This window comes from Eleutherodactylus coqui, chromosome 5 (genome assembly GCF_035609145.1).
Source record: "Eleutherodactylus coqui strain aEleCoq1 chromosome 5, aEleCoq1.hap1, whole genome shotgun sequence".
In the NCBI taxonomy this organism is placed as follows: Eukaryota; Metazoa; Chordata; class Amphibia; order Anura; family Eleutherodactylidae; genus Eleutherodactylus; species Eleutherodactylus coqui.
The window spans coordinates 182,938,057-182,962,299 of NC_089841.1; the positions used below are offsets into that span (position 1 = coordinate 182,938,057).

The 24,243-nt window shown below is 40.2% G+C and overlaps 1 protein-coding gene across 1 annotated transcript in view; it reads left to right on the forward strand.

Moving 5' to 3' along the window:
* Positions 1-10,393: 10,393 nt before the first annotated feature.
* Positions 10,394-24,243, forward strand: part of SEZ6L (seizure related 6 homolog like) — a 387,992-nt gene continuing 374,142 nt past the window's right edge. Inside the window, exon 1 of the mRNA XM_066604979.1 lies at positions 10,394-10,487. Within this exon, the coding sequence (XP_066461076.1) occupies positions 10,394-10,487 (94 nt within the window). The remainder of the gene's footprint in view (positions 10,488-24,243) is intronic.

The following is a 24,243-nucleotide window of genomic DNA, read 5'->3' on the forward strand; positions in this document are numbered from 1 at the left end:
TCGCATACGACGGGGCACATGGAGTCCCCATCACGGTGCCCCTGAGCTGGTGGAAGTATTGGCCTTGATATAAAAAGTAGTTATGAGTCAGAACGAACATCAATAGTTCCTTCATGAAGTTATTATGATCATGATATTGTGACCATCTTTGCTTTAGAAAGTGATCAACAGCCTCCACTCCATAATCATGAGGAATGGAACTGTGCAGGCTTTTTGGGACTGATTTTCACGAGTCTATTATATGTGGATACCACATGAGTATATGTTTGTCTGTTCATAGATTGATTTTAAACTTCTTAATAAAAGTTATATTTTATTTATTTGCACATATTATTAGTCTGTTGGTCCAACCAGTGAGTCAACAGATAGGTTTAGTTTAACTGTGTGTGGCCAGAAGTACTGTGTTTTACCCTTAACCTGTTTATTTAACATAAATATGGCACAAGAACCTAGCTTAGTGCAAAAACATGCAGCACCAGAACCCAGCACATTACATAAATACAGCACCAAAACCAAACTCATAACATAAATACAGCACCAGAGCAAAGGTCATAGCATAAATGTGGCATGAAAATCAAATGAATACCATAACTGCAGCACCAGAACTAAGGTCATAATATAAATGCAGCCCCAGAACCAATCTCAGCACCAAAACCAAACACATAACATAAATACAACAGTACAACCAAGCTCAGTACAAAAATCAGCACCATAATCAAGCTCTTTACATAAATACAACACCAAAGCTAAGTTCAGTACATATGTGCAGCATGAGCATCAAGCTTATACAATAAATATAGCTCTTGAACCACCCTCCTCTTAGTAATAACTAGCTGATAGACCCGGCTTCACCCAAGTTAATTTGATATAGTTGTTTATGTGTTGTTGGCAAGATTTTATAAAGTTGTGCTTACTTCTGAGAAATTGAGGCATAAAATATTTATACACATAGAGGAGTGTTAGATTCTCCTCAGACTGCATGTACCGATTTCCCTCTGCAGAATGTGCCACTCATCCCACTCTCCTCACTTACGACCTAAAGAATGCTTGCGCTAAATTTCATGCTTGTACGACATCGGGAAGCTACATTACATAGGGGTGCACTTACTTTTGCAATTAACATTGAATAATCAAGTTGAGACCCCATTACTTTTCCTATGTAGGATCTAAAGAATGCTTGTGCCAAATTTCACGCTTGTATGACATCGGGAAGTTACATTACATAAGGGTGCACTTACTTTTGCAATTAGCATTGAATAATCAAGTTGAGACCCCATTACTTTTCCTATGTAGGACCTAAAGAATGCTCTTGCCAAATTTCACACTTGTACGACATCAGGAAGTTACATTACATAGGGGTGCACTTACGTTTGCAATTAGCATTAAATAATCGAGTGGGGACCCCTTTATTTTTCCTATTTAGGACTTAAAGAATGCTCTTGCCAAAGTTCACGCTTGTACGACATCGGGAAGCTACCTTATATAGGGGTGCACTTACTTTTGCGCTGCAGAATATGTTGGCGCTATACAAATAAAGTTTATTATTATTATTTTGCAATTAACATTGAATAATCGAATTGGGATGTCTTTACTTTTCCTATTTAGGACGTAAAGAATGCTTGTGCCAAATTTCATGTTTGTACAACACTGGGACGTTAGAGAATTAGATCAGGTACATTACATTAGGGGTGCTAATACTTTTGAAATTAGCATTGAATAATCAAGTTGTGAACCCTTTACTTTTGTTATGTAGGACCTAAAGAATGGTTGCGCCAAATTTCATGTTTGTACAACACTGGGAAGTTAGAGAATTAGATTACGTGCATTAGACAGGGCTGCCAATACTTTTGCAATTAGCATTAAATTTTCGAGTTGGTACCCCTTTACTTTTCCTATTTAGGATCTAAAGATTACTCCTGCAAAATTTCATGTTTGTGTGATACCGGGTAGTTAGAGAATTAGTGGTGAGTCAGTCAGTCAGTGAGGGCTTTCACCATTATATATATAGATAGATGACCCCTCTGTGTCTTGTCTCTTCCACTCCATCTTTGACATACTCTGAGTACAGTGTGTGCTGGAGACAAAGGGAATAGTCAGGCTATGGGGGTAAAGCAGAGGAGTGCACAGTGTAAGTCAGCAGTGCTATGTAGTGAAGGTAATGTTACGTCCGCTAGGCGCACTAAAGCGCCACCCCACAGGTGGGACATAAACCTGCCCATTTAAAACCGCAAACACACACATATAGTACTTGCACAGACCAATTGCACCTCTCCAGGAAACAGAATGGACAACTAACTGATCAGAGAAAGAGGGGCACTCCTGCCTAAAAGCGGAGTCTTCGCCTTGATAAAGATGACCCCCCTGTCTTCTTCTAGTGACTTGGCTATTCCTGATCAGGGAGTTGGAGAGATGCACTAAGCAGACACACAGGACACATCACTGTGCTGACATACCAAACACAGAACAGGACTAGACATACAGAACATGTCTGGCAACCAGCACAGACCTATCAAACACGTCACAGTTCACATCAAATGCACAACAGTGCATAAACAGGAACCCCACACAGAGCTCACATGCAAACAGGTGAAATACCACAGCAAGTCTAAGTGTCCTCACACCAGGGGGATAGACAGTCAGCCACTGTGCTGACATAGGGAACTGAGTCAGGCATCACCCATCTGACACACACATAGGACAGAAGATGTCTGGCGGCCGCACCTATCTGGGGAAGGGAAGAGCAGGTCTGCATATGCCACAGACAAGGACTACAGGTGTCCAAACCGTCTTTAGGGAAGCAGAGAGACACTAACAGACAGACATGCAAACACAGCTCTGAGTAGGAACAAGACAGTAATATCCAAGCAGTAAAATGACCAGCATAAACTACTGAGAGATGCTGGTCTTTGTATGCTGCAGACTAAAGGGGATTAGCTGGCAGAGAATACCATACCCAGCCAGCACAATTAAGCCCTACGTGTGAAGGTGTGCACCAGGAAGCCTGTAAAACAACAGGTCCCAGATGTGCAACCTAACAGGTAAGCTTTACAACTAGCCATTGTTTGAGAGAGGTGTCAGCGAGTGGGTCAAGATTCTGAGCAGCCTTAAACATTTGCTGGGAGTTTGTCCAGGAGAACTCATGCCTCCTTGCCTCTCACCCAGCCCATCCTTGATGGAAATCTGCAAACTAATGTACTTTGATGACAATTTTTTGTCAGTTTTCCATTAAGTGTAGAACAGCTGCTCAGCGAAAATACATACTGCAAATATGTAAACCTTTTGGAAAACAACGTTTCTAAGTAGAATTGGCCGCATTATTTTATGTATACAAAGAGAAAAAAAATCCTCATTTAGGTTTATGATTTTAATATCCCCGTAGTTTTATTCGTATTCCTGTTTTCCTATTGGAAAATATTATACACTCTGTTTCCTATCTCCTACCCTTCCTCCTTCTCTTAATAACATTAGAAGGAGGAAGGGTAGGAGAAAGGAAATTGAGTGCATAATATTTAATCATAGGAAAACATCAATACAAATAAAAACTATGGGGAAATTTATCATAGTCCTTGCACTAGTGTACTGATTTAAATAAAAATCCAAATTTTGGTACACATACACCAGCAATTGCTGGTTTCTGAAAAGTGAGTGGGCCTCGGTGAAAGGGATAGGGTTACCCATGACCCGACAGATTTACTATAATTTAAACCAAAAACTAGTGGAAAATATGGTGCAAATCCATACAAGAATGCAGTCAGCATATAGTATTGATTTTCTGATGTATGGACCGTCAAAAGGTATGTCAAATTTTTCAAGAGGCTTCTGCCACTTAGCTTGAAGAATGTTGAAGTATGATAAACCTAGGGGGCTTACTCTTTTTTTGTCGTTATACAACGGCGCTATATGCTGGGTAAAGCCAGTACTGCATGAGGTGACACGTTGGATAGGCTCCGTAGCAGAGAGGCTGGCAATATACAGTAAGAGAATCCCGATGAATGTCTTCCAACATCGGAGCTGTACAGCCTTAAATCATAATGTCTTCAGACGTTAGACAGTGGATTAGAAAGGGTTAATATATTTTTTCAACTGTTTTCAGTGGATAATTTTTCTAAGTTAAGATATATACAAGTTGCCCTATTCTTTAGCATAGTTGCCTTTGTGAATATGAAACTTATAAACCCATGGGAAACAATTATCACATCAATGTTTTACAAACCTGTTGAACCCTGTATAGGTTTAAAGGGCTTTTTAGTTGAATAGAAGTTCTGTACATTTTCTTCTATATGTGGACGCCAATACAATAAATGACACATAAGATTGGCAGCTGAATTATCAGTACAATCACTTTAAATTAGCACTAGAGATGAGCGAACACCAAAATGCTCGGGTGCTCGTTACTCGAGCCGAGCTTTTTGTAATGCTCGGGAGCTCATTTCAAGTAACGAAAACCATTAAATTCAATGGGAGACCCGAGCATTTTTCATGCTCACCCATGCTCCGTAGCTGCCTGAATTGTTTTCAATGGAGCAGCGGCTGCTGCCGGCGGCTCCAATGGAAACAATGGACTACCGGCACCCCTGAACTGTTTTTTTATGGAAGGGCTTTACATGTAAGCCCTTCCCTGAAAAACAATCATTTTAGTGTTAAAAAGAAAAAACTTACCCTCCGCCGCTGCCGTGTCCCCCGGCAGATGCTTCCTTCACCCCCTGCTAGTAAAAAGACTTCCCTGCTGCTACATTTTCCACATCTGTGACAGATGCAGCAGAGGAATTCTTCAATTCCCTACCGCAGCTGTCATACATGACAGCTGTGGTAGAGGATCCTGCTGCCGACACCCCATCATTGGTTTTCAGGGAAGTGCTTTAAACATAAGCCCTTCCTTGAAAAATCAGTAAAAGTACAGTAAAAAACAAACAAAAAAACATACTCACCTCTCTTCAGCTGCCGGGGCTCAGCTGTGTCTTCTCTGCGCTGTCGCGGGTTCTGCAGTCCTGATCTATCAGCAGGCGGGGATTTAAAATCTCTGCCTGCTGAAACAGCTGATTGTGATTGGCTCAGTGCCTCTGCCAATCACAATCAGCTCTTTTAGAAGGCGGGGATTTTAAATCCCCACGTGCTTATAGATCAATAGTGCAAAATCAGGGACAGGGGGAGAAGTCGCGGCTGAGCCCCGGCAGCCGAAAGGATTTCAGGGAGGGGATTTAAAGATAAGCCCTTCCCTGAAAAAAACCCTAAAAATGTTGTAAAAAAATTTTAAAAAATGAATACTCACCTGCCTTCAACTGCCGGGGATCAGCCGTCACTTCTTGCGCTGTCTCCGTCTCTGCTCTATTGATATATCAGCACGCCGGGATTTAAAATCCCTGCCTGCTAAAAGAGCTGATTGTGATTGGCTGAGCACCTCAGCCAATCACAATAAGCTCTTTCAGCAGGCGGGGATTTTAAATCCCCGCATTCTGATAGATCAATAGTGCAAAGCCAGGGACAGCACGAGAAGTCGCGGCCGAGCCCCGGCAGCCGAAGGGATTTCATGGAAGGGCTTTAAAGATAAGCCCTTCCCTGAAAACCAATGACGGGGTGCCGGCAGCAGGATGCCCTACCGCAGCTGTCATGTGTGACAGCTGCGGTAGGGAATTGAAGAATTCCTCTGCTGCATTTGTCACAGATGTGTCAGACACAGCAGCAGGGAATTCTTTTTACTAGCGGGGATGTAAAGGGCTCATATGTAAAGCCCTTTCATGAAAAACAATTCAGGGGTGCTGGCAGACCATTGTTTTTAATGGAGCCGCTGGCAGCAGGCGCGTCTGCATTGAAAACAGGTGGGGAGGAGAGGGACAAAATTTCCTCGAGCACCGGAGTACCGCTTGGTGCTCGGCTCGAGTAACGAGTACTTCGAGTATGCTAATGCTTGAATGAGCATCAAGCTTGGATGAGCATGCTCGTTCATCTCTAATTAGCACGCATTAACTTGGCACACAGTTTTTGAAAACATTGCAACATAGTTTCAAATAGTTTGCTTTTTCAATCTGTAGTACTTTACAATACAGACTTGGAAATCTTGGCAACGCTGACCCAGCTTGCCATGCCTTGTGGATCAGGTACAGTTTTTTATTAACTACGCAGCAAGAATTTTGTATAATCAGAAGACCTTTTACACAATCACTGGCTCTTTATACATTTAATGGCTTATTATATTTTCACTGCTTATTTATATATTCAGCAACTTTGATCATTCACAGTCTCAATGTCAAGAGCAGCATGTGTGCACCTATCGTATCTTATACCAATTTGATTTTGGGCTACTCCTGGGGGAGGCACCTGGGGTCCACTATTTTATATCCTTCACCCTTCAATTGGAACCTGATTAGAGATGAGCGAGTATACTCGCTAAGGCACATTACTCGAGCAAGTAGTGCCTTAGCCGAGTATCTCCCTGCTCGTCTCTAAAGATTTGGGGGCCGGCGGCGGCAAAGAGCGGGGAGGAACGGAGGGGAGATCTCTCTCTCCCTCTCTCCCCCCTGCTCCCCGCCGCAACTCACCTGTTACCGGCGCCGCCCCCCGAATCTTTAGAGACGAGTGGGGAGATACTCAGCTAAGGCACTACTTGCTCCAGTAATGTGCCTTAGCAAATATACTCGCTCATCTCTAGACCTGATCCTCCCTTTAAGTACTCCCAAACCATTACCCCAAGAGAAGTCTCAGTTCAACGGCAATTGATGCAGACAGGTCAAGAGAACCATATTGCGGTACTGGAGGAGTATGCAGAGACACAGTCAGTATACAAAGCCAAGGTCACGGCAAGCATATTTCTTACATAAATTTAAGACAAGAAGAGAGGGTTGGGACAGGCAGCTCACAAGTTTAATATAGTCAAAGTACAAACTGAAGCTAGGAAAAGAAAAGTTGGGTGAAGCACGCACTGTTCAAACCAAGAATCAATCAGGATACAACAGCACCTTTGCAGAACCATATGAAACTAATTGTTCAGGTACCCAGCTGTGAGGGAGGATACCTTAAATAGCAAGGCAGCTGACTGGATTGGCCAGGGATTGGAAAACTGGGTCCATCTATGGTTCTTTTAAGAGGCTGGCCAAGTGTACGTGTGCGCCCTATGGAAAGCAGTGACAAGAGCCCTGGCATAGATGATTGTGCAGCATATGCAGCATTTGACTGCTGGGATGTGTTGGAGACCATGACCACCAGACAGAGAAGCAGATAGAAGGAGCAAGCAGCTGTGGTCATCAACCATGACAGTTACTTTATGATATGAGTCTGTGTACACTCAACTCAGCTCTCAATGGTATATATTCACAGTCTCTTTGGTGCAAAGCTCTCTCTGACTCAGTGGTTGATGACCAAAGCTAACTCAGCTACTAAGGTCTGACTGTCCAGGCACTTCATCTCCAAACAAGAAGATCCAGGGATTCTCCTACAGTTCACTCGCTCAGGCTGCTACCAACCTTTTAACTAATAATTATGGAATCCGTCATTCATTATTGATGTTTGCAAATGATATGCAAGCATTGATTTTGACTGGTGGATTCCATATTTATTAGTTGACAAGGAGTTGGACCCTACCTGTGGACTTTGGATAAGAGTTTTGAGACATCCTTTACCCTCTGTGAAGCTCCAAACCCCTCAATAGGTTTCCAGGGCTTTTTCTCATGGCTTCTTTTGTACTTCGCCAATCGACACCATCCTCTGAGGTAGATGTGTCTTATCATTTGCCCATTTGACGCACATGCCCTGCCCTGCACAGTAACTTGGGTATGTACACCTTTCAATGGCCACTGGATCTAGTAACAACACCAAACAAAAAATGTTCATAAGGCGCATGTCTGAGGATATCTTGAATTGCTAATCACCATCATTAGCAATGCAATAACTATCAGTTGTTGCCACATTTACCTTAAATAGACATGAGCATTTATATAGTAAACTTTAGTGGTACACCACAGGCCCTAGAAGTTATGCATAAAATAGCAATACCATAGCTTTTTCTACATAATAAGCATCAGCATTTATGTACCACACATCAGTAACTACTAGAATTTACCCTACAAAGTTAGCACCTTATATCATAGTCCTCACTAAATATTTGTATCTGAGTACCTTTCCTAACTAGGCATTAGCATACTAAGTCATCTCTTTAGACAATCATAGAATGGTAGAGTTGGAAGAGACCTCCAGCATCATCTGATCCAACCTTCTGTTCAGTATGTGTAAGATTTACTAGACTACACTGAGTTAACTTTTTCTAATGCCCCTTACAAGCTAGCAGATTTAACTAAATTACCCTTTGAAATTCTATATGAAGATTAAAGCTTGGCAACTACAGCTTATTATTTTCCCAACTGAACCAAACCATGCTGCTTCTTGGCTTCGGTATTATGGAATAAGATGATGCATTCCAAGTTTATTGTACTCATTCTTAGAGTGTTACTATGATATTTCTTTATTTCCTTTACCCTATATCTGCACCTTTACATAAAATGTAACAACCTGAAAGGTGTGAATCATTCAATAATGTATTTCGCATTGATTTTTGTTTTACATGCTCAATATACTAAATGCCAAATTTGTTCACCAGCTTAGTAATCAAATGAGAAAATAATTTATATTTAATCAGTGATTATACTATCACTCTACTATTGATATTATTTCCATTACATTTTCCGTTGTTCTAAATCACTCATGCCTTGGTGCCCATTAAAATAACTAATGACAGGAAGTAGACTCAGTACCCATTGCCAACCTCCAGTTGCCTATGAATATATGCTCTATCAAGCCTATAGTCATTGGTTATATTAATTGCTACATTAATCAAAGGCATAGGAAGACACGCTTAGTTTAACCCAGGGCAAGAATTCAGTTCCATCCATTCTTGCAGAACTGTCCATCTCAGTTCTCCCTGCTTCCCACTGGCATCCCTATACCACCTGGGACACTTAGCTACGCCCCTGCATTCATTCTTACATAGCATCGAATGTATAACCAAGACTCACTGATAACCACCTCCTCATATAAATAACGGAGCTGCTGGAGAACAAATGCATATTCATATGTTTTAGCTTTGTTAATCTGTATGACAATTTCCTTATACAAAATCTCAGCAGTCCCCGACTCATAAAACAATCCTTTAATCCAAAACTTAACATAAAATAAGATTTTATTAATACAGAAAAGAATTACAAATCTTGTCCCCAGAGACCAAAACCATAATGCATGAACTCAGGAGGAACCATGAATGATTTAACTCTTGCGAACACTAATTGAAAGTACAGTGAAACATCTCAGATTAAATGACCCAGATATTGAATCAGGAAAAACACATATGAATTATGTAAATTATCCCAGATTAGAGTAGAAAAGCAGCAAGCAATACTGGAGGAGAATATCAGAAAAACACTTATTGAATTGAAAAGTACATTTTCCTTAGTAGGGATCAAAGTAACCAAAAAAAATATCTTAAATTCCTCACTAGTGTCACAAAATGACATTTCACTTGTATAAAAATGTGTATTTTGTAAACAAGAAACTAAAGCAACATTTGTGTGTTGTGTAAATAGTGCACATGTTCACTATAAATATACAGTATGTTGATACAATTGAATATGAAGAAGCCCTGTACTGCACCTTTAAATCAGGAAATGTATTAATACCACAATAATTACCATGCAGTTGAATTAAAAGTCTATGTCTGCTCATGCGATAGTTCGATGCATAGATCCCATACATACTGTAGTGTCTATTTTTACCCTGACTATCCCATTGCACAGTGCCCACTGCAGTTTTCTTTAGTGCATGCCTTTCCTTCCATCTGTCTGTGCCTTATAGCACTTTGTGCCTGCATTCTCTCGGTGCGTTGCCTTGGATGTTATAATATGAATGCTTCCTAGCAGCAGCCTACCACATCCCAACACACAGTCTGTCACATTAGGTTTGTACTGAAGATTTTGTTTCTTTGTTTCCCTGCATCCCTCTCGCCTTCTCATTCCCTTCTTCGTCCTCTGTAGCAAGTCCCTTCTTTGCAGATCATTGCTGTATCTTCCAATTTGTCACTGACTCTTCTTACTGCTGTCTACATCCTTCCTTTCATAGTCCCTGCCTGCCCTCTTTCTCTTCTTGATCTCACTGCCTGGTCTCTCTCCCTCCTTCTCCATTTCAGTACAGTATCATTCTTTTCATAAACAAGCACAGAGCCCTCTCTGTGCATTTCTGTGCCTCTCTTTCCTCTTCCCCTTTAATCAATAGCCACACCAGGAGAGTTGCTCACATGAATGAGTCCTTGTGAATCTCACCCCAGACATCTTTCAGTGGATGTGCAGACCAGAGCTGGAAGTCTTGCTCAACTACCCTTACTTATCCTGGTTTCCTTAGAGTCTAAGCTTCTGTCATGTTGACCCGTGGAATATGCCAGTCTTCTGGTCTCTATGTCCACCCTTTCATCCTCTTCTTCCTCATCCTGATTCTCGGAGCCCACAGCGAAGGTAAGAAAATGCTCAGCATCACTGATAACAATGTATTTCTCTTTTTCCTGCAAGCACTTGCCCTTTAAATTGTTAATGTATTGAGTGCTTTAAATGTTATAGAAAGGTATAAAGACAAGGAAAGTAGCAGCAGGGGATGTGCTATATCTTTCAAGGTTTAATCAATTAGGATTGTCTTGGTGCTGCAAGATATAGGAGAATTTTACAAAACTAGTATGTAGGACACAAAAAGCACATGCTCTCACTGTATTCTTCCGAGAAAGTAGCTTTGTGCTGTGTGTTGCTCTTCCTTACTGTCAGAATAGGAATGATTATGAATATTCCAGTACTTAACCTAGATATCTGACAGTGTAAAAAGTGGATGTATAGGTGTTATCAGCTCTTTGGTACACTATATGACGTTTTGGACAGTTATACTATACATCCCATTGAGCGTGTAGAGATGTGGATGTTGGATGTGATTGAACTTTCTCACTCTGGGACTTTGTATTCATTAGAATAACAGGGCAGTGTAAGTGTCCACATCTGATCCCACTGCACCTGGTGCTCTTTTGAAGCCAAATATTGTGCAAGTGAAAGTTAATCTTTGAGTAGATACAACTCTGTATCTTTTTAGGCAGGATGGTGAGATTTTTTTTTGCTTTTGATCTTCTGCTTCTCATTTTGACTATTATTAAATGTGAATATGAAGTCTTTTAGATTTCAATCTTTCTGATTCCCTTTGCTGAGTTCCTTCTGCTGCTCTACAATGGTTAGATTCTTACATCTTTGCCACTTAGATCAGGGAAAAATTTTCTTATGTATTTGATGTCTTTGCTTTGTGGCTTCAATGTGTTTCTGTGCTATGAAATGTTTATTAAAAGCCCTTCTTAGTTATAATGTGAAATCGTTCAAGAGCTGAGGGCCAAATAGATACACTGTATCAATTGGAATGTGCGTTGCAGAATATGCTATAGATGAGATAAGGTTAGGAGTCTCTTTTTACAGTTTTTTTGTTTTTTTGAAACAAAAAAGAAATATTTAAATGGTTTGGGAAATTATTATGTATTGTATTATAACTGTATTAATAATTATGGACACACATAGGTAATCATTAGCTGCTAACCAAGGAAGCAGCTATTGCTCATAAGGCAAGAGCATCTTTAGACATGTGGTTAATTCTTATCAAAACCATGTGTTAGCCTGTAATGTAAGAATCAGCCAATACTTCTAATACTGTTAACCTTATGTGGCCAGATCTATAGAATGGATATACTAGTAGATCCTGACAATATCTTATTAAACAAGCTCTAGACCAAACTCTAACAGTCATTGAAACATGGTTGTACATATGAACATATTAAGAATATTTATACATCACTGGTTAAATAGTGTCAAAACATCATGCTTACCTCACATCATTGATGACTTTTATGACAAAGATTGGCTTGATGCTAATGAGATTTCTTGATTATTATTATAGCAATAGCAGATGAATAAGAAAAGCACATAGCAACATAGCGCTTAGATATAAAAAATGGATTAAATTGAGTAGCTTTGCTTAATTGGAAAATATCATACGGTTTTCTTTATGGTTTACTCCTCTTCATTGATTTTTCTACACGCTGCCTACATTTGTTATTAAGAGTACATAAAGTCTTTTGTGTACTCCAGGCTGGATTTAATCCTCAACATTTTCAATTTTTTTTATTAAGAATCTAATTACTTGACTCAAACCATGTGTTATTTGTGTCACATCTGATGTTTCAAGGCAGCATTGCGGATGTATGTCTAATAGTATCTGGGATACTGGATATGGTGTTAACACATAAGATCTAAGGAGTGATACCATTGTGTCCACCTGAAAGGGTTGACTGCTTCTCTAGAATGGCAATGTCATGGTTGGATCTTCTGAAGAAGGCTTATAACTGAGAGAAAGGCAAACATTTCTGACACTGGGTCTCAGTCTGTTAAATGTTTTATCTGTGAGCTTGAATAGAATAGCGAGACCACACATCGCTGTACAGGATATTATCAGTGACCACTTTCAGACGCAGTGACTTTTACAAATAATTAAAACTGCCTGAAATATTGGAACAAAGTAGACAAGCAGTTGTGGTGCTGCTTTATTAGCATTTACCTTGGGGGTTTCTGGTGCTGCTTCCATGTTTGTCTTTTCAATACAAGTAATCCTTGAGCTGTGCCAATACAACACAGTAGTCTATGGAGTGTTCTTTTGGCTGTGAAAGGTTCTCTACATGTTGCCATTTTAGATATACCATCTGTCTGATACTACTGTTGGTTCAGTGCCCACTGGATTAGTGTAGGTTAGGCACAGGTCTATGATAAAATCAGAGTTATGAGGAGACATTTAATGAAATAGTTATAACAAAGGGGAAACAGCAAATACATTGATTAACAAATCATTTAGCAGAAGGATGGGCAAAGCTGGGCAGGCTTATTGGCAATAATTTGGCACATGTACTATTAATATTACTGCGCCTCTTAAAGTGCACCTCCAATGCTGTTTCCATTCTTGTCTTTTGCCAAAAGTTTAAAACTCCTACTGCAAGGCACAGCCAACACATAAGTTGGTACCGTTGCCAAGACAACCATACGATGCCCAAATCCTCTACTGCAGAGAAACTTTGTAGGAGAGGCTTAGAAACCACCACGTGATGTACTTTCAGACAATGAGAACACCAGTAACATTAGAAGCACCCTTTAACTGTCATTTGTAGAGTCATTCACAAATTAGATATAGAATATATTACTTAATATAATGAGAGAAATGCAGTTTTGTTATCTACTCTATGGACATAAAAGTTCTGAAAGGTGTTCAGCGAGTTCAAATGTTGCCCTCTAACTCAACCCTCTCCCTCTGTCTGACTCTACAAACTGTCATGTGAACACACTGAAGATCATTTTCATATAGGCTTCAAGTGTTTGGCGGCATTTGAGGTATTTGAGATACAAGTGTAATTTAACTGCCTGTGTCTGATAGGAAGTGAGACGTGGTGGGCCAGGAAGCCGAATACTTCCTTGCACCCTCAATGACCTCAGTATTCAACTGTATCAGTGTCCTCAAGATAATTGAATTCAAAGGAAACGGATTGGAATCCCTCTTCTCTCTGATTTCCTGAATCGGCTGTTATTTCAGCAACAGGTGAGGGAGGACCAAAGAGAACCGGCCTGATCCAACCCCTGGCCACCATGGGAAGTGGTGACCCGAGCCACAGTGGATCTCAGCAGCCGCCTGGGTTTGCTGGGTGCTGATGCCAGCTCCGAGTGCTGTATTACAGTAATTTTACTAAATTAATAACTTGCACCTTTCGTTTAGTACATATAGGTACAGGCCATCTGCTCATTTGTACCCAGAACTATAATTTAATCTCATACAACACTTGCTTCATAATGAGACATGTTAAACACTTGCAGAAATGATTACTTAAAAGGAACACATGGTAAAAATGATGACAGTTCTTCCATATGTGTTAAATAGAAGAGTTGTGGTGAAAAGCTGATGATTAATCAGGGCCTTATGACACTGGAGCTGTGCCATTAGTTAAACACATTTCTTATGCACATGTAGAGTACATCACTTGTCATTTTATTGTGCCCCATGTAATTAGGATTCCTTCTGTTATCTTTCTTTTTGATAAAAGCTTCCTTGACCAATTACATAAAGAGCATTATCTATACATACACCACAGAGAATGGCTGTAAAAAGTTCACTCCTTTCAGTGAAGGTTAATGATTTACTAACTATGCCAAACTGCTGAGACTTCTAGTTTATTTAAACCAGTTGTGGACAATGCATTGTTGAACTCAGGAGCCATTTGGGCCAGTTCAAAAGCCAACTTGACTTTTTATTGTAGACATGATGGGAAAAGAACCCTAAAAATTAGGCATACGTAACAAATTTTCTAGGCACATTGATTACCTTGCTCCTTGGATCTGTCCAGCTCTGATGTGCTCCAAACAATTAAGGAGGTAGGGCCCTATTTTAAGCTGCTCCTATATGTCTTCTTCACGGGTGATGTTTAAAGGGATTCTTTCAAGTTCAAAATGCAGTCCAGTCTGCAGGCAACATATAGAACAGGAGAAGTTGAGAAGATTGCTATACATATTTGTGGGGAAAGATTCAGTGTAACTTGTAATTTTTCCATTCTGGGTTAGGAGTCCAGTGGGCGGGCCTATTTAGTGATTGACAGCCGTCCCTGTACAAGTGTGCATAAAGAGGTAGTTAATAGTTATTCATCAAGTTATACTAAATATTTTCCGACAAAACTATATAACAATCTGTTCAGCTCCTCTTGCTCTATAACATGATGCCTGCAGAATAAATTGTATTTTCAGTGTAATAGGTTCACTTTAATACATACTGGAATTGTTGTGCTGGCAAACAAGGGAGGAAGGAAATAGCCTCAGAGTCATATAGACCTTCTCTCATTCACATACTGCAAACAGAGGAGAGGAGTGTGACCAGAAAATCTCATGGACAACATGTACCTGAAAGATGGTGTTGGGTTCACCTTAATCTATTATAGTAACGTGGTACAGACAAGAGTTGCTAAATGAAAAAGATGAAAAATATACGGCTGTTAAACTGTCATTAGAGGGTTCTGAAGACCTTCTGAAATGATTACACTGCACAACTGAGATGTACTTCAATCATATTCTCTAGTTTAAAGCAGTATTCCAAGACTTTTTGTTTTCTATTGCTTCCCAGGACTAGCCCAGGATGGTATTGCAGGTGCAGTTGCCATCGAATTCACCAGAAGTTGCACCTGTAATGGCAACAAGGGCTGCTGCACTGAGGTCAGCACTTTCTGCTGACCACAGTGACAGCGGTTCCAGGAATCAGCTGATTGGTGGGGATCTAGGTGGTGGGTTTCCCACCAATCATAAATAGTGGGGGAAAGAGAAAGTCCTGGAATACCAACTAAGAAGAGATCTCAAAAATGTTGATAAGTAAAAATAAAAGTTTTCCGATTTTTATAAAAATAGTGTGCAAATGGCTTAACTGCAGTATGATTTCCTTACTAATATACTGTCTGTAACTGAAATGCCTCTGTAAGGGCTCCCACACACTTGCATTTGCGTTTTTTGTTAACGCGATTCTCAATGGGACTTTCTAATGTTAAAAACGCAATGCAATGCAGCAAAAACGCAAATTGCACTCGTTGCGTTTTTTACATTAGAAAGTCCCATTGACAATCGCATTAACAAAAAACGCAAACGCAAGTGTGTGGGAGCCCTAAGTCTATCTCATATCCAGTTACATGACTTCATCTCATACCCGGAACACGTGGTATGATGTAGCAGTTCTAACACATATCACATTAACATACTATATCAATAGCATGACACACATGTGCTATTTGTATTTACATGCCATCCATTCAAATTTGCGTGTGAACGTTTGGCACACTATGCTATTAACTTAGTGAGCCGTATACTCATTTAGTGAACAATACTTTGTATTCTTCTGTCTCCCTGTAGTACATAACATCACACATCACTTGGCTCCTCTCCCCCTGCTATCTCCACTTCATTCTGGCTTTCCCCCAGGCTTTAGAATAGCAGAGCTGTGTTGTCTGAGAAGACAGTGGTTGCAACACAGTCTATACCTTGAAATAGGGGGTCAGAAATGCTATCTTTTCTCCTTAGGGAGAGCACCTAGACGGTGAGTGAGGAGACTCAAATGGCCATCCACGCTGCTCTGGATAATATGCAAATTAGGAGGATGGAATAAAACCTCCACAGTGCCACCTATTGGAAGGCATCATTCCTTCAAGCCAAAGTCAGACTCTTTATACAACCCTTGTAACAATGACTGGGCATTAAAAGCAAAGCCAGACTCCATGTGCAGACAGCTGTTTCAGGGAATTTGCCCTTCATCAATGTACAGTAGTCTGGCTTGCTAGTAAGAGGCCTGGGACAGGGGTTAGAAACGCTATCCTTTCTCCTTAGGGAGAGCACCTAGACGGTGAGTGAGGAAACTCAAATGGCCATGCACGCTCCTCTGGGTAATATGCAGTTATGTAATATGCTTTGCTTTTAATTCCCAGTCATTGTTACAAGGCTTGTATAAAGAGTCTGACTTTGGCTTGAAGGGTTGCTGCCTTCCAATAGGTGGCACTGTGGAGGTTTTATTCCATCTCCCTTATTTGAAATAGAGGAAAATGTGATTGTTCCCAGCAAGAGAAATCAAGTAATCTTGTAGATATGATACCTTTTAATGGCTAACAAAAATACATAATGTTAATGCGAGCTTTCAGACTTACTTAGAGTCCTTCATCACTGAGAAAGTCTGAAAGCTCGCATTAGCATCATGCATTTTTGTTAGCCATTAAAAGGTACCATATCAACAAGATTACTTGGTTTCTCTTACTGAGAACAATCATATTTTGCTCTACTGGCTAACACCGTGCCTAGCCTTTTTTCATTATATTGAAATAGAGGGGCATGCAGGCAGCTGTAAATAAAAGCAATATCTGTGAGAGGGGAGAAATCTCATGAAAAATGTGATCCTTTATATGTAATATCCCCAACAGCAAGCTCTGGGAGCATCCAAGTAAGGGTGACTACCCACTACAGTTTTTTTTTTTCCCAGCGAAATTCGCAGTGTTTTTTTTTCTGCAGGGGACTATGGGACTTGTAATGTTAAAATCGTGATCGCGCAAAATTGCAATTTACCGCAAAATCGCAATTTTGCGTGATTGCGATTTTAACATTACAAGTCCCATAGACCCCTGCAGAAAAAAAACGCTGCGAATTTCAGAGTGAAAAAGAACTGTAGTGGGTAGTCACCCTAAGGGTGCATTCACATGACCGTATATATCAGCTGGGTTTTCACGCCCAGCCGATATACGGCATCTCTCTCTGCAGCGGGAGGAGGCTGGAAGAGCCAGGAGCAGTGCTCTGAGCTCCCGTCCTCTCTCTGCCTCCTCTCCACCCTCCTGCACTATTTGTAATGAGAGGAGGCGGAATGGGGGCGGGGCTAAGTTCCAGGAATTAGCTCCGCCCCCATCTGGCTTCTCCTAATTGCAAATAGTGCAGAGGGGTGGAGAGGAGGCAGAGAGAGGACGGGAGCTCAGAGCACTGCTCCCGGCTCCTCCAACCCCCCCCCCCCCCCCCCTGCAGAGAGAGACACTGTATATCAGCTGGGCATGAAAACCCAGCCTATATACGGTCGTCTGAATGCACCCTAAAGGTGCTGTACACAGCTGGGCAAAATTTGAAAATTAGCATGGTGAGCAATCAAACAGGTGTACATACATTTCTGCGTTTTTATTAGCAATGAAATCTATAAGTAGAAAGTTTTTATAACTTTTAATAAACAATGCTGACACTTTATTTACACCGGCAGGAACACTCACTTTAGTGTAGCATTTGTTTACAAAAAGACTTGTTTCATCTGAGGTATTAAAAACAAAAACAAGATTGTGATACAATAAACACATCCCTGACATTCGGAGCAATAAACTGGCAACTGTCTCCAATTCTTATCTCTTGAGTGATGTATTCTTTTTTATCATGTCTTGGGGGCAAACTGATATAGTTAGAACCTACAGTAGCTAAATGTTTCAATTAGCAAATGTTATATAGATGGTAGAAGTGTACTGTGTGAATAACCATATTTCAAAAGTCAGCTATGCATGTCCCTTCCTCAGATCTCATCTAAATCATCTCTGCATTTTGTTGAGCTGCTTTTTATAGATAATGTATTCCCTGTTGTATCTACATGTTTATGCATGGGCACATTTATATACAATGCATCATGCCGCGCATAATATAATACATTGCACATATGCAAAAGATTGGCGGAGCCTACTTATGAAATCATTATACAACTCTGTATAGAAAGCTGAAATTATTCTAATATTACATATTACCTGTAGAATTATAACTAAAGAGCTTTCTATTTTCATTACTCCCTTTTTAATGCTGACTATTTTTGTGTACACGATAGTTGAAGAAATTGGTAAATACCAACTGGTTATTTTTCAGCACAGCGATGCCTTCTTCATCTATAAATCACACAGATATGCAGAGGAGAAATTATTTCTTTTTCATAACTTTTGTGGCGGTGATAAAAGTGAGTAGCTGAGGGTCATAGCTAACAAATGTCCAGAAAAAAATGTGCAAAAAGTAGTACGAATCTATGCCTACTTGTAGCAGGAGAAAATGTCATGTTCTGCCTTTAAAACAGACCAAAATACCCCAAATGTATTAAATTAATGGAATAAAGAACAATCAGGACAGCGCTCCTCTCTTAAACACTAGTGCAAGCGATGATCACAATAGGAAATGTAAATGACTTACCCGGTGCAAGTGGAAAAAGCCCCCAAAGATTTGAGAGCCCTCCCACCTAACACCTCCGAGTCCTGGTCGGCACGTAGAATGGATAGATGGAAATCCAAAAAATGGTTCCAAATGGCCGAAGTCTGTTGTATCCCCAGGATTTGGAGCTCAACTCCTTAGGAAGGTAGCAGTGAGACAATTGGTGAAAAAAGTATGACTCGGGCGCTCCAAGGAACCGCCCACACCACGATTCCCAAGTGCAGGCACTCCCAGCCAGACAAATTTCGCCGATCCGGCACGTTTTCGTCTTCAGCAACAACGATGGAGGCCGTAAGGCAAATGTACGTCACTTCCTGCCCCCACCGGATGTCCGTCAGTAAGGGTGGAGCTATCACTGTGGAAGTCAGGAGGCTCCTGCACTTGAGAATCGTGGTGTGGGCGGTTCCTTGGAGCGCCCGAGTCATACTTTTTTCACCAATTTTCCCAAATGTATTAAAAGGCCTATCCAAGTTAAGGAAATCCCTGTTAATGGGTCCCCTATGCATTGAAATTAAAAAATTTGCAGTTACTCACCTCTCCCTGCACTCCCGTTCGACCTCTGCTGCTGGCTTCTGTCTCCCTATAATGCCACTTTGCATGCTGATTCCGTTTACAAACAAACTGCAACAGCCAATGACAGCACTCAGAAATCATGGCCGAGTGCTGTCATTGGCTGTTGCAGCAGGTTTATGAGATGTCACAGTTGCCTGTAAATAGACAACAGAAATCATAGCTGATGGCAGGGGACACACGGAGGAGCGGTGACTAACCACCGATTTTTATTGTAATGTATGAGGGACCTGTTGACAGGGTTTCTTCAACTCAGACAGTCCCTTTTAAGGTATGAACTTTTTAATTATTGTGGTGCCTTTTACTCCAATGAACTTCCAACAAATGTATGAAATGCCAGTCTTAATAAATCTGTTTTCCTACTTCAACTTCACAAATAAAGCTGTATGGGCATTAGTGGTCCAGTTAAAAAGGCTTTCAATATATGGAATGTACAGAACAGTTCTTTAATGTTATACATTACAGTGCAGTTCTTAATAATAGTCATATAAACTATATAGACATTATACATTTAGTTTGGGTGTATTTGATCAAAAATGTAATCACAGTAGACAAAACCATTGCCATTAACTGCTTCATGTTATTGACCTAAGCATTCAAAAATGAACAGCTGATATTAGCATATTAGTGTTGGATCAGTTGTATGAAACATGTTGCACTCCTACATGGCCACTTACCCAAATAAGAGGACAACAGAACTATAAATGACATTTTTCGAGGTCTCTGATAGATAGATATATGCATCAGGGCATAGGAACTTCAGGCAGCATGATTACTTTTTATAGCAAAATCATGGGATGCACCATAGTCCCATTCTCAAGGATAGGGGATAACTTTCAATCATGGCGCAACCAACCCCTTTAAGTATTATGTGGTCTAGACCCTCTATTCCATGAATTGTTTAAAGTTGAATTAGAAAATAGTAATTTTATCAACTGTATATTTAAATTTTTTCTGTTGGAGGTTCTATGCTAACCGATGAAAGAATGAATGATCCAAAACTACAACATACAGTATTACTGAGCCGTGAACTGCTGCCATGCTGATGAATGAGCTCTACTGAGTTATATTTTATTTCACTTGGCTCAATAGAGTATTGATAAACTTATTTATACATGCCATGCATGAAGATCTGTAAAACAGCTAGTCAAAATGTCCATCATGATACAGTGAAGTTACAATACCAAATTGTCCCTTATTTCTTTAGCTTTTTAACCTTACACTGGTGAAGAATATGTATTAGGTTCAGAGAAAAGACACAAGGAAACTAATACAGCAGAGGGCACATAGGAGGAGAGAACTGGCAAAGAGCAGCTTTATTAAGTCTGATTGATAGTCTGATAAAATAATAGTACCATATCTAATGAAATATGTATAGTAGTGATGCTAACTACTTGAGAAAGGCTAACAAAGAAAGAAAGCACGATGCATAGTACATTGAATGATCATTGCATTAGGAATGATCATTCAGTGTACTATGATCAGTAGTGCAGGACCATGTGATGCCAGTGTCACAATCTACACTCAGATAATGTGGTCACCTCTCCTCTGCGTAGCAGAAGGCAACATTTGGCAGTCAAGGGTAAACATGATGACTTGAGTGACTTTGACTCATCGGACTGTAACCTGATAGTGTATTCTCCACACTACCTTTGCCCCCAAACTCACCAGACTGTAACCCCATAGAACATATTTGAGATATGGTGGAAAGGATTGTGAGATCTGCTTCCACTTATCTGTAGAGTGTGCACCAACTGAGGGAGCTGCTGCAGCGGGCATGAGTTGAGTGAAGTTTGGAGGATGCTCGCCACCTTGTGGAATGTGTTCTCCGATGTCTGAAACTGTGATTGCCCAAAAAGGTGGACCAAGCCATTATTGAGTCAAACAGAGTCAATCTCAGTGGCGTTAGGTTTTGATCTTTTAAGCAGAGTTTTGCTTTAATTGATTATTACTGTACTTGTTGTGCAAACTTTAATTTACTATGTGGGATTTCTGTAAAGACCAGACTCCTCAATCTCCTGCTGATATTATTATTGTGTAAAGAGTGCCTCAAGTTATATTTCTCCATTTATATTTCAGTATAATTTTTATAAATGTTCTATACTAAGGTGCCTTCAAAACCTAGTTAGCCTCCTCCTCAACTGTAAATGGTCCTGGAATGGTTTCCTATAAGTTCTTCTGCAGCCACTCTAATAAATTGCTTTCCTAAATTACTTACAAACTCTACTCTAAATGCTTCACTAATTTAATAAGTCTTTTCAAGTTCTCTTCTAAGTGCTCCACTCAATTGCTCTTCTCTTAATTTTTATTATGGTTTTTCCCTATGTACCATTCTTCTATGTGTTCTGATAAAGCACTCAATCAGATGATTCTGTGGTTCATTATATAGTTAATACCTTTAGTAAATTTACCTTATAGTCAGATAGATGTAACCCTTCAAATCTATGCTCTTCATCAAAGTAATCCTTATTAGCCTTTTCATTATTAAAATGATAAGGCAAGGGTTATACACAGTGTTAACCTAGCAGTATCATAGCCATCCGAATTAATAATATGTACTTACAAGTTCTATCAATGCCTGGTACATTATAGGGGTTCTTTCTGATTAAGAAAATGTTTACTAAACATTGCAAGAATTAACAAATACAGTAACATATTACGCAAAGCGGAAAAAATACATATGTCCATCCAGTTCAGCCCATAGTGCAAGAGAAAAGGTGCTAGAAGCAACAAATTAGATTTCAGCTTCACTTTTTCAAACTATTTGTCAAAGTACTTTTAGAAAATAAAAACAGCAATCTGATTGGTTCACTTTACAAAGGCTTTGTGGAAGCTCCTCAAATGTAGTCTGCAAGCTGTTTACAGGGAATTCAGATATGGAATGAATTATAAACTTGGTTGAAAAAAATGTTAATAAAATAATCCAAGATACCTACTTTTAAACTTCGTCTCTGAAGGGTCTCTTCCAAAAGGTTGTCATAAAAGTTGAAAAGATAGAATTTTGCATTTACAGTTTGCTCCTCTACCTGTACTTTGAATCCTTCATTTTTTTCATCTCTCCATTTCAGGGTTAAGAATTTTTATTTGTCTGTCAATGCAGCAATATGGAGTCTTGGCTATTTTCAGGAAATTTACTTTCTGCATATAGTAATGTGGGGTACACACACATCTTTGTAAAAAAAAGAAATCAAGCCCCTAGAAGGAGTTGTCATTTTGCAGCAAAACTCAGCATGCAGTTACATCTCAGGCAGATGTGCAAATGATTAGTTATTGCATGATTAGATGAACAGTCTTGCCACCTGAGGCACTAATAGTGGTTCCACCTTTGGCCTATAACAAGCCTCTTTTACCACTTGTGTAGAGCTTAGTCGAAGAGATTTCGTCTAGTTAATAGAGTTTGAGAGGGGGATCCTTATTGCAATGTAAGAAGTTGTATGGTATTGACAAATTGTTTGCCACCTGGGCCGTTCTGACCAGACTGTTAAGAGGTCTTAGGACCAGTGAATGTGTGAGTGCATGTACATAAGTTGACTGGGCTCAGGACACCCTTGACAGACCTCCAGTAGAGAGGCTCTTCTCATCTTCTGAGAAGCATGAGCAGCTCCAACTGTTTAATTGTCCACTGGTGGGACTATTGTTACAGGCCCCTGTGTCTGTCGAAACCATTTCCAGTAGCTAGGCTGAAAGATATTTTTCTTGCAACGCCCATTATGTGTACTGCCTTTGACACCCACCCATCCTAGCCTTTGTTTGCAGAGGTGTCATGAATGTCGAAACTGGACTGCTATGGAGTGGAGATGGGGTGTCTTCAGCAATGAATCCAGGTTTAGTTTGGGCCAGTTCATTTCTGGATACCTAGGAGTAAGCACATCAATCCTGCCTTTGCTGTGGAGCAGCATGTTGTCTCCACTGCTGATGTGACGGTCTGCTCGGTCACCCTTAGTAGCGCTATGAGGAACAATAACAGCTTAGCGATATGTTCAGGACATTCAGCAGACACTTGTGCTGACTCTCATTGCGGCTTCCAAGAGGCATTTTCCAACAGGATAATGCACACAGCAAGGGTATCACAAAAATGCCTCCACAATGTTGCAACATTTCCATGGTCTGCTTGGTGACTCGATTTATCAGCAATAGAACATTATTGGACTATCTGGGATGCCAACCTCGACAGCCTATGAGTTTTCATGATTTAAAAACTCAGCTACAACAAATGTGGAGTGATATGTCACAAGATACCATGCAGAACCTGTATGCCTCCATGCCCACCCATATCTTGCATCCAAGCTAGAGGCGGCCCAGCAGAGTACTAAAGCTTCCTTTCAAGTATTCCGTTTTCTGCAAAAAATTATCCTTTTTCTCTGATATTGTAATCACTTACTTATATCAAGATTACAATCACACATACAAAGTTTCATTTGATTACGACAGCTCCTTGTAGGAAATGGATTTTTGACAACGAGTGTATATTATTTTTTTTTTTAAATAATCCTAAATGGGTTTTCCATGACTTAAATAATGATGACTTATCCTCAAGATAGTCATCAGTAGTTAATTTGCAGGGGTCCACCACCCAGCATCTCTACTGATTGGTGGGCTTCTGTAATAGTGTACGGAGCTGATGTGTTGCCAGGAAGCACATTCACTTGAGTGGGAACTGTGCCTATAATACTATTCCATGAAACTGCAGTTTATATGGAGCTATGTGCTTCTGGCAACAAATCAGTTCTATCCAGCCGAGTGATCAGCTGATCAATGGATCCCCACTGATTAACGATTCATGACCTATCCTGAGGACTGGTGATCAATAGTTCAGTCCTAGAAAACCATTTTATATCATTTTTTTATGTTGCTCATC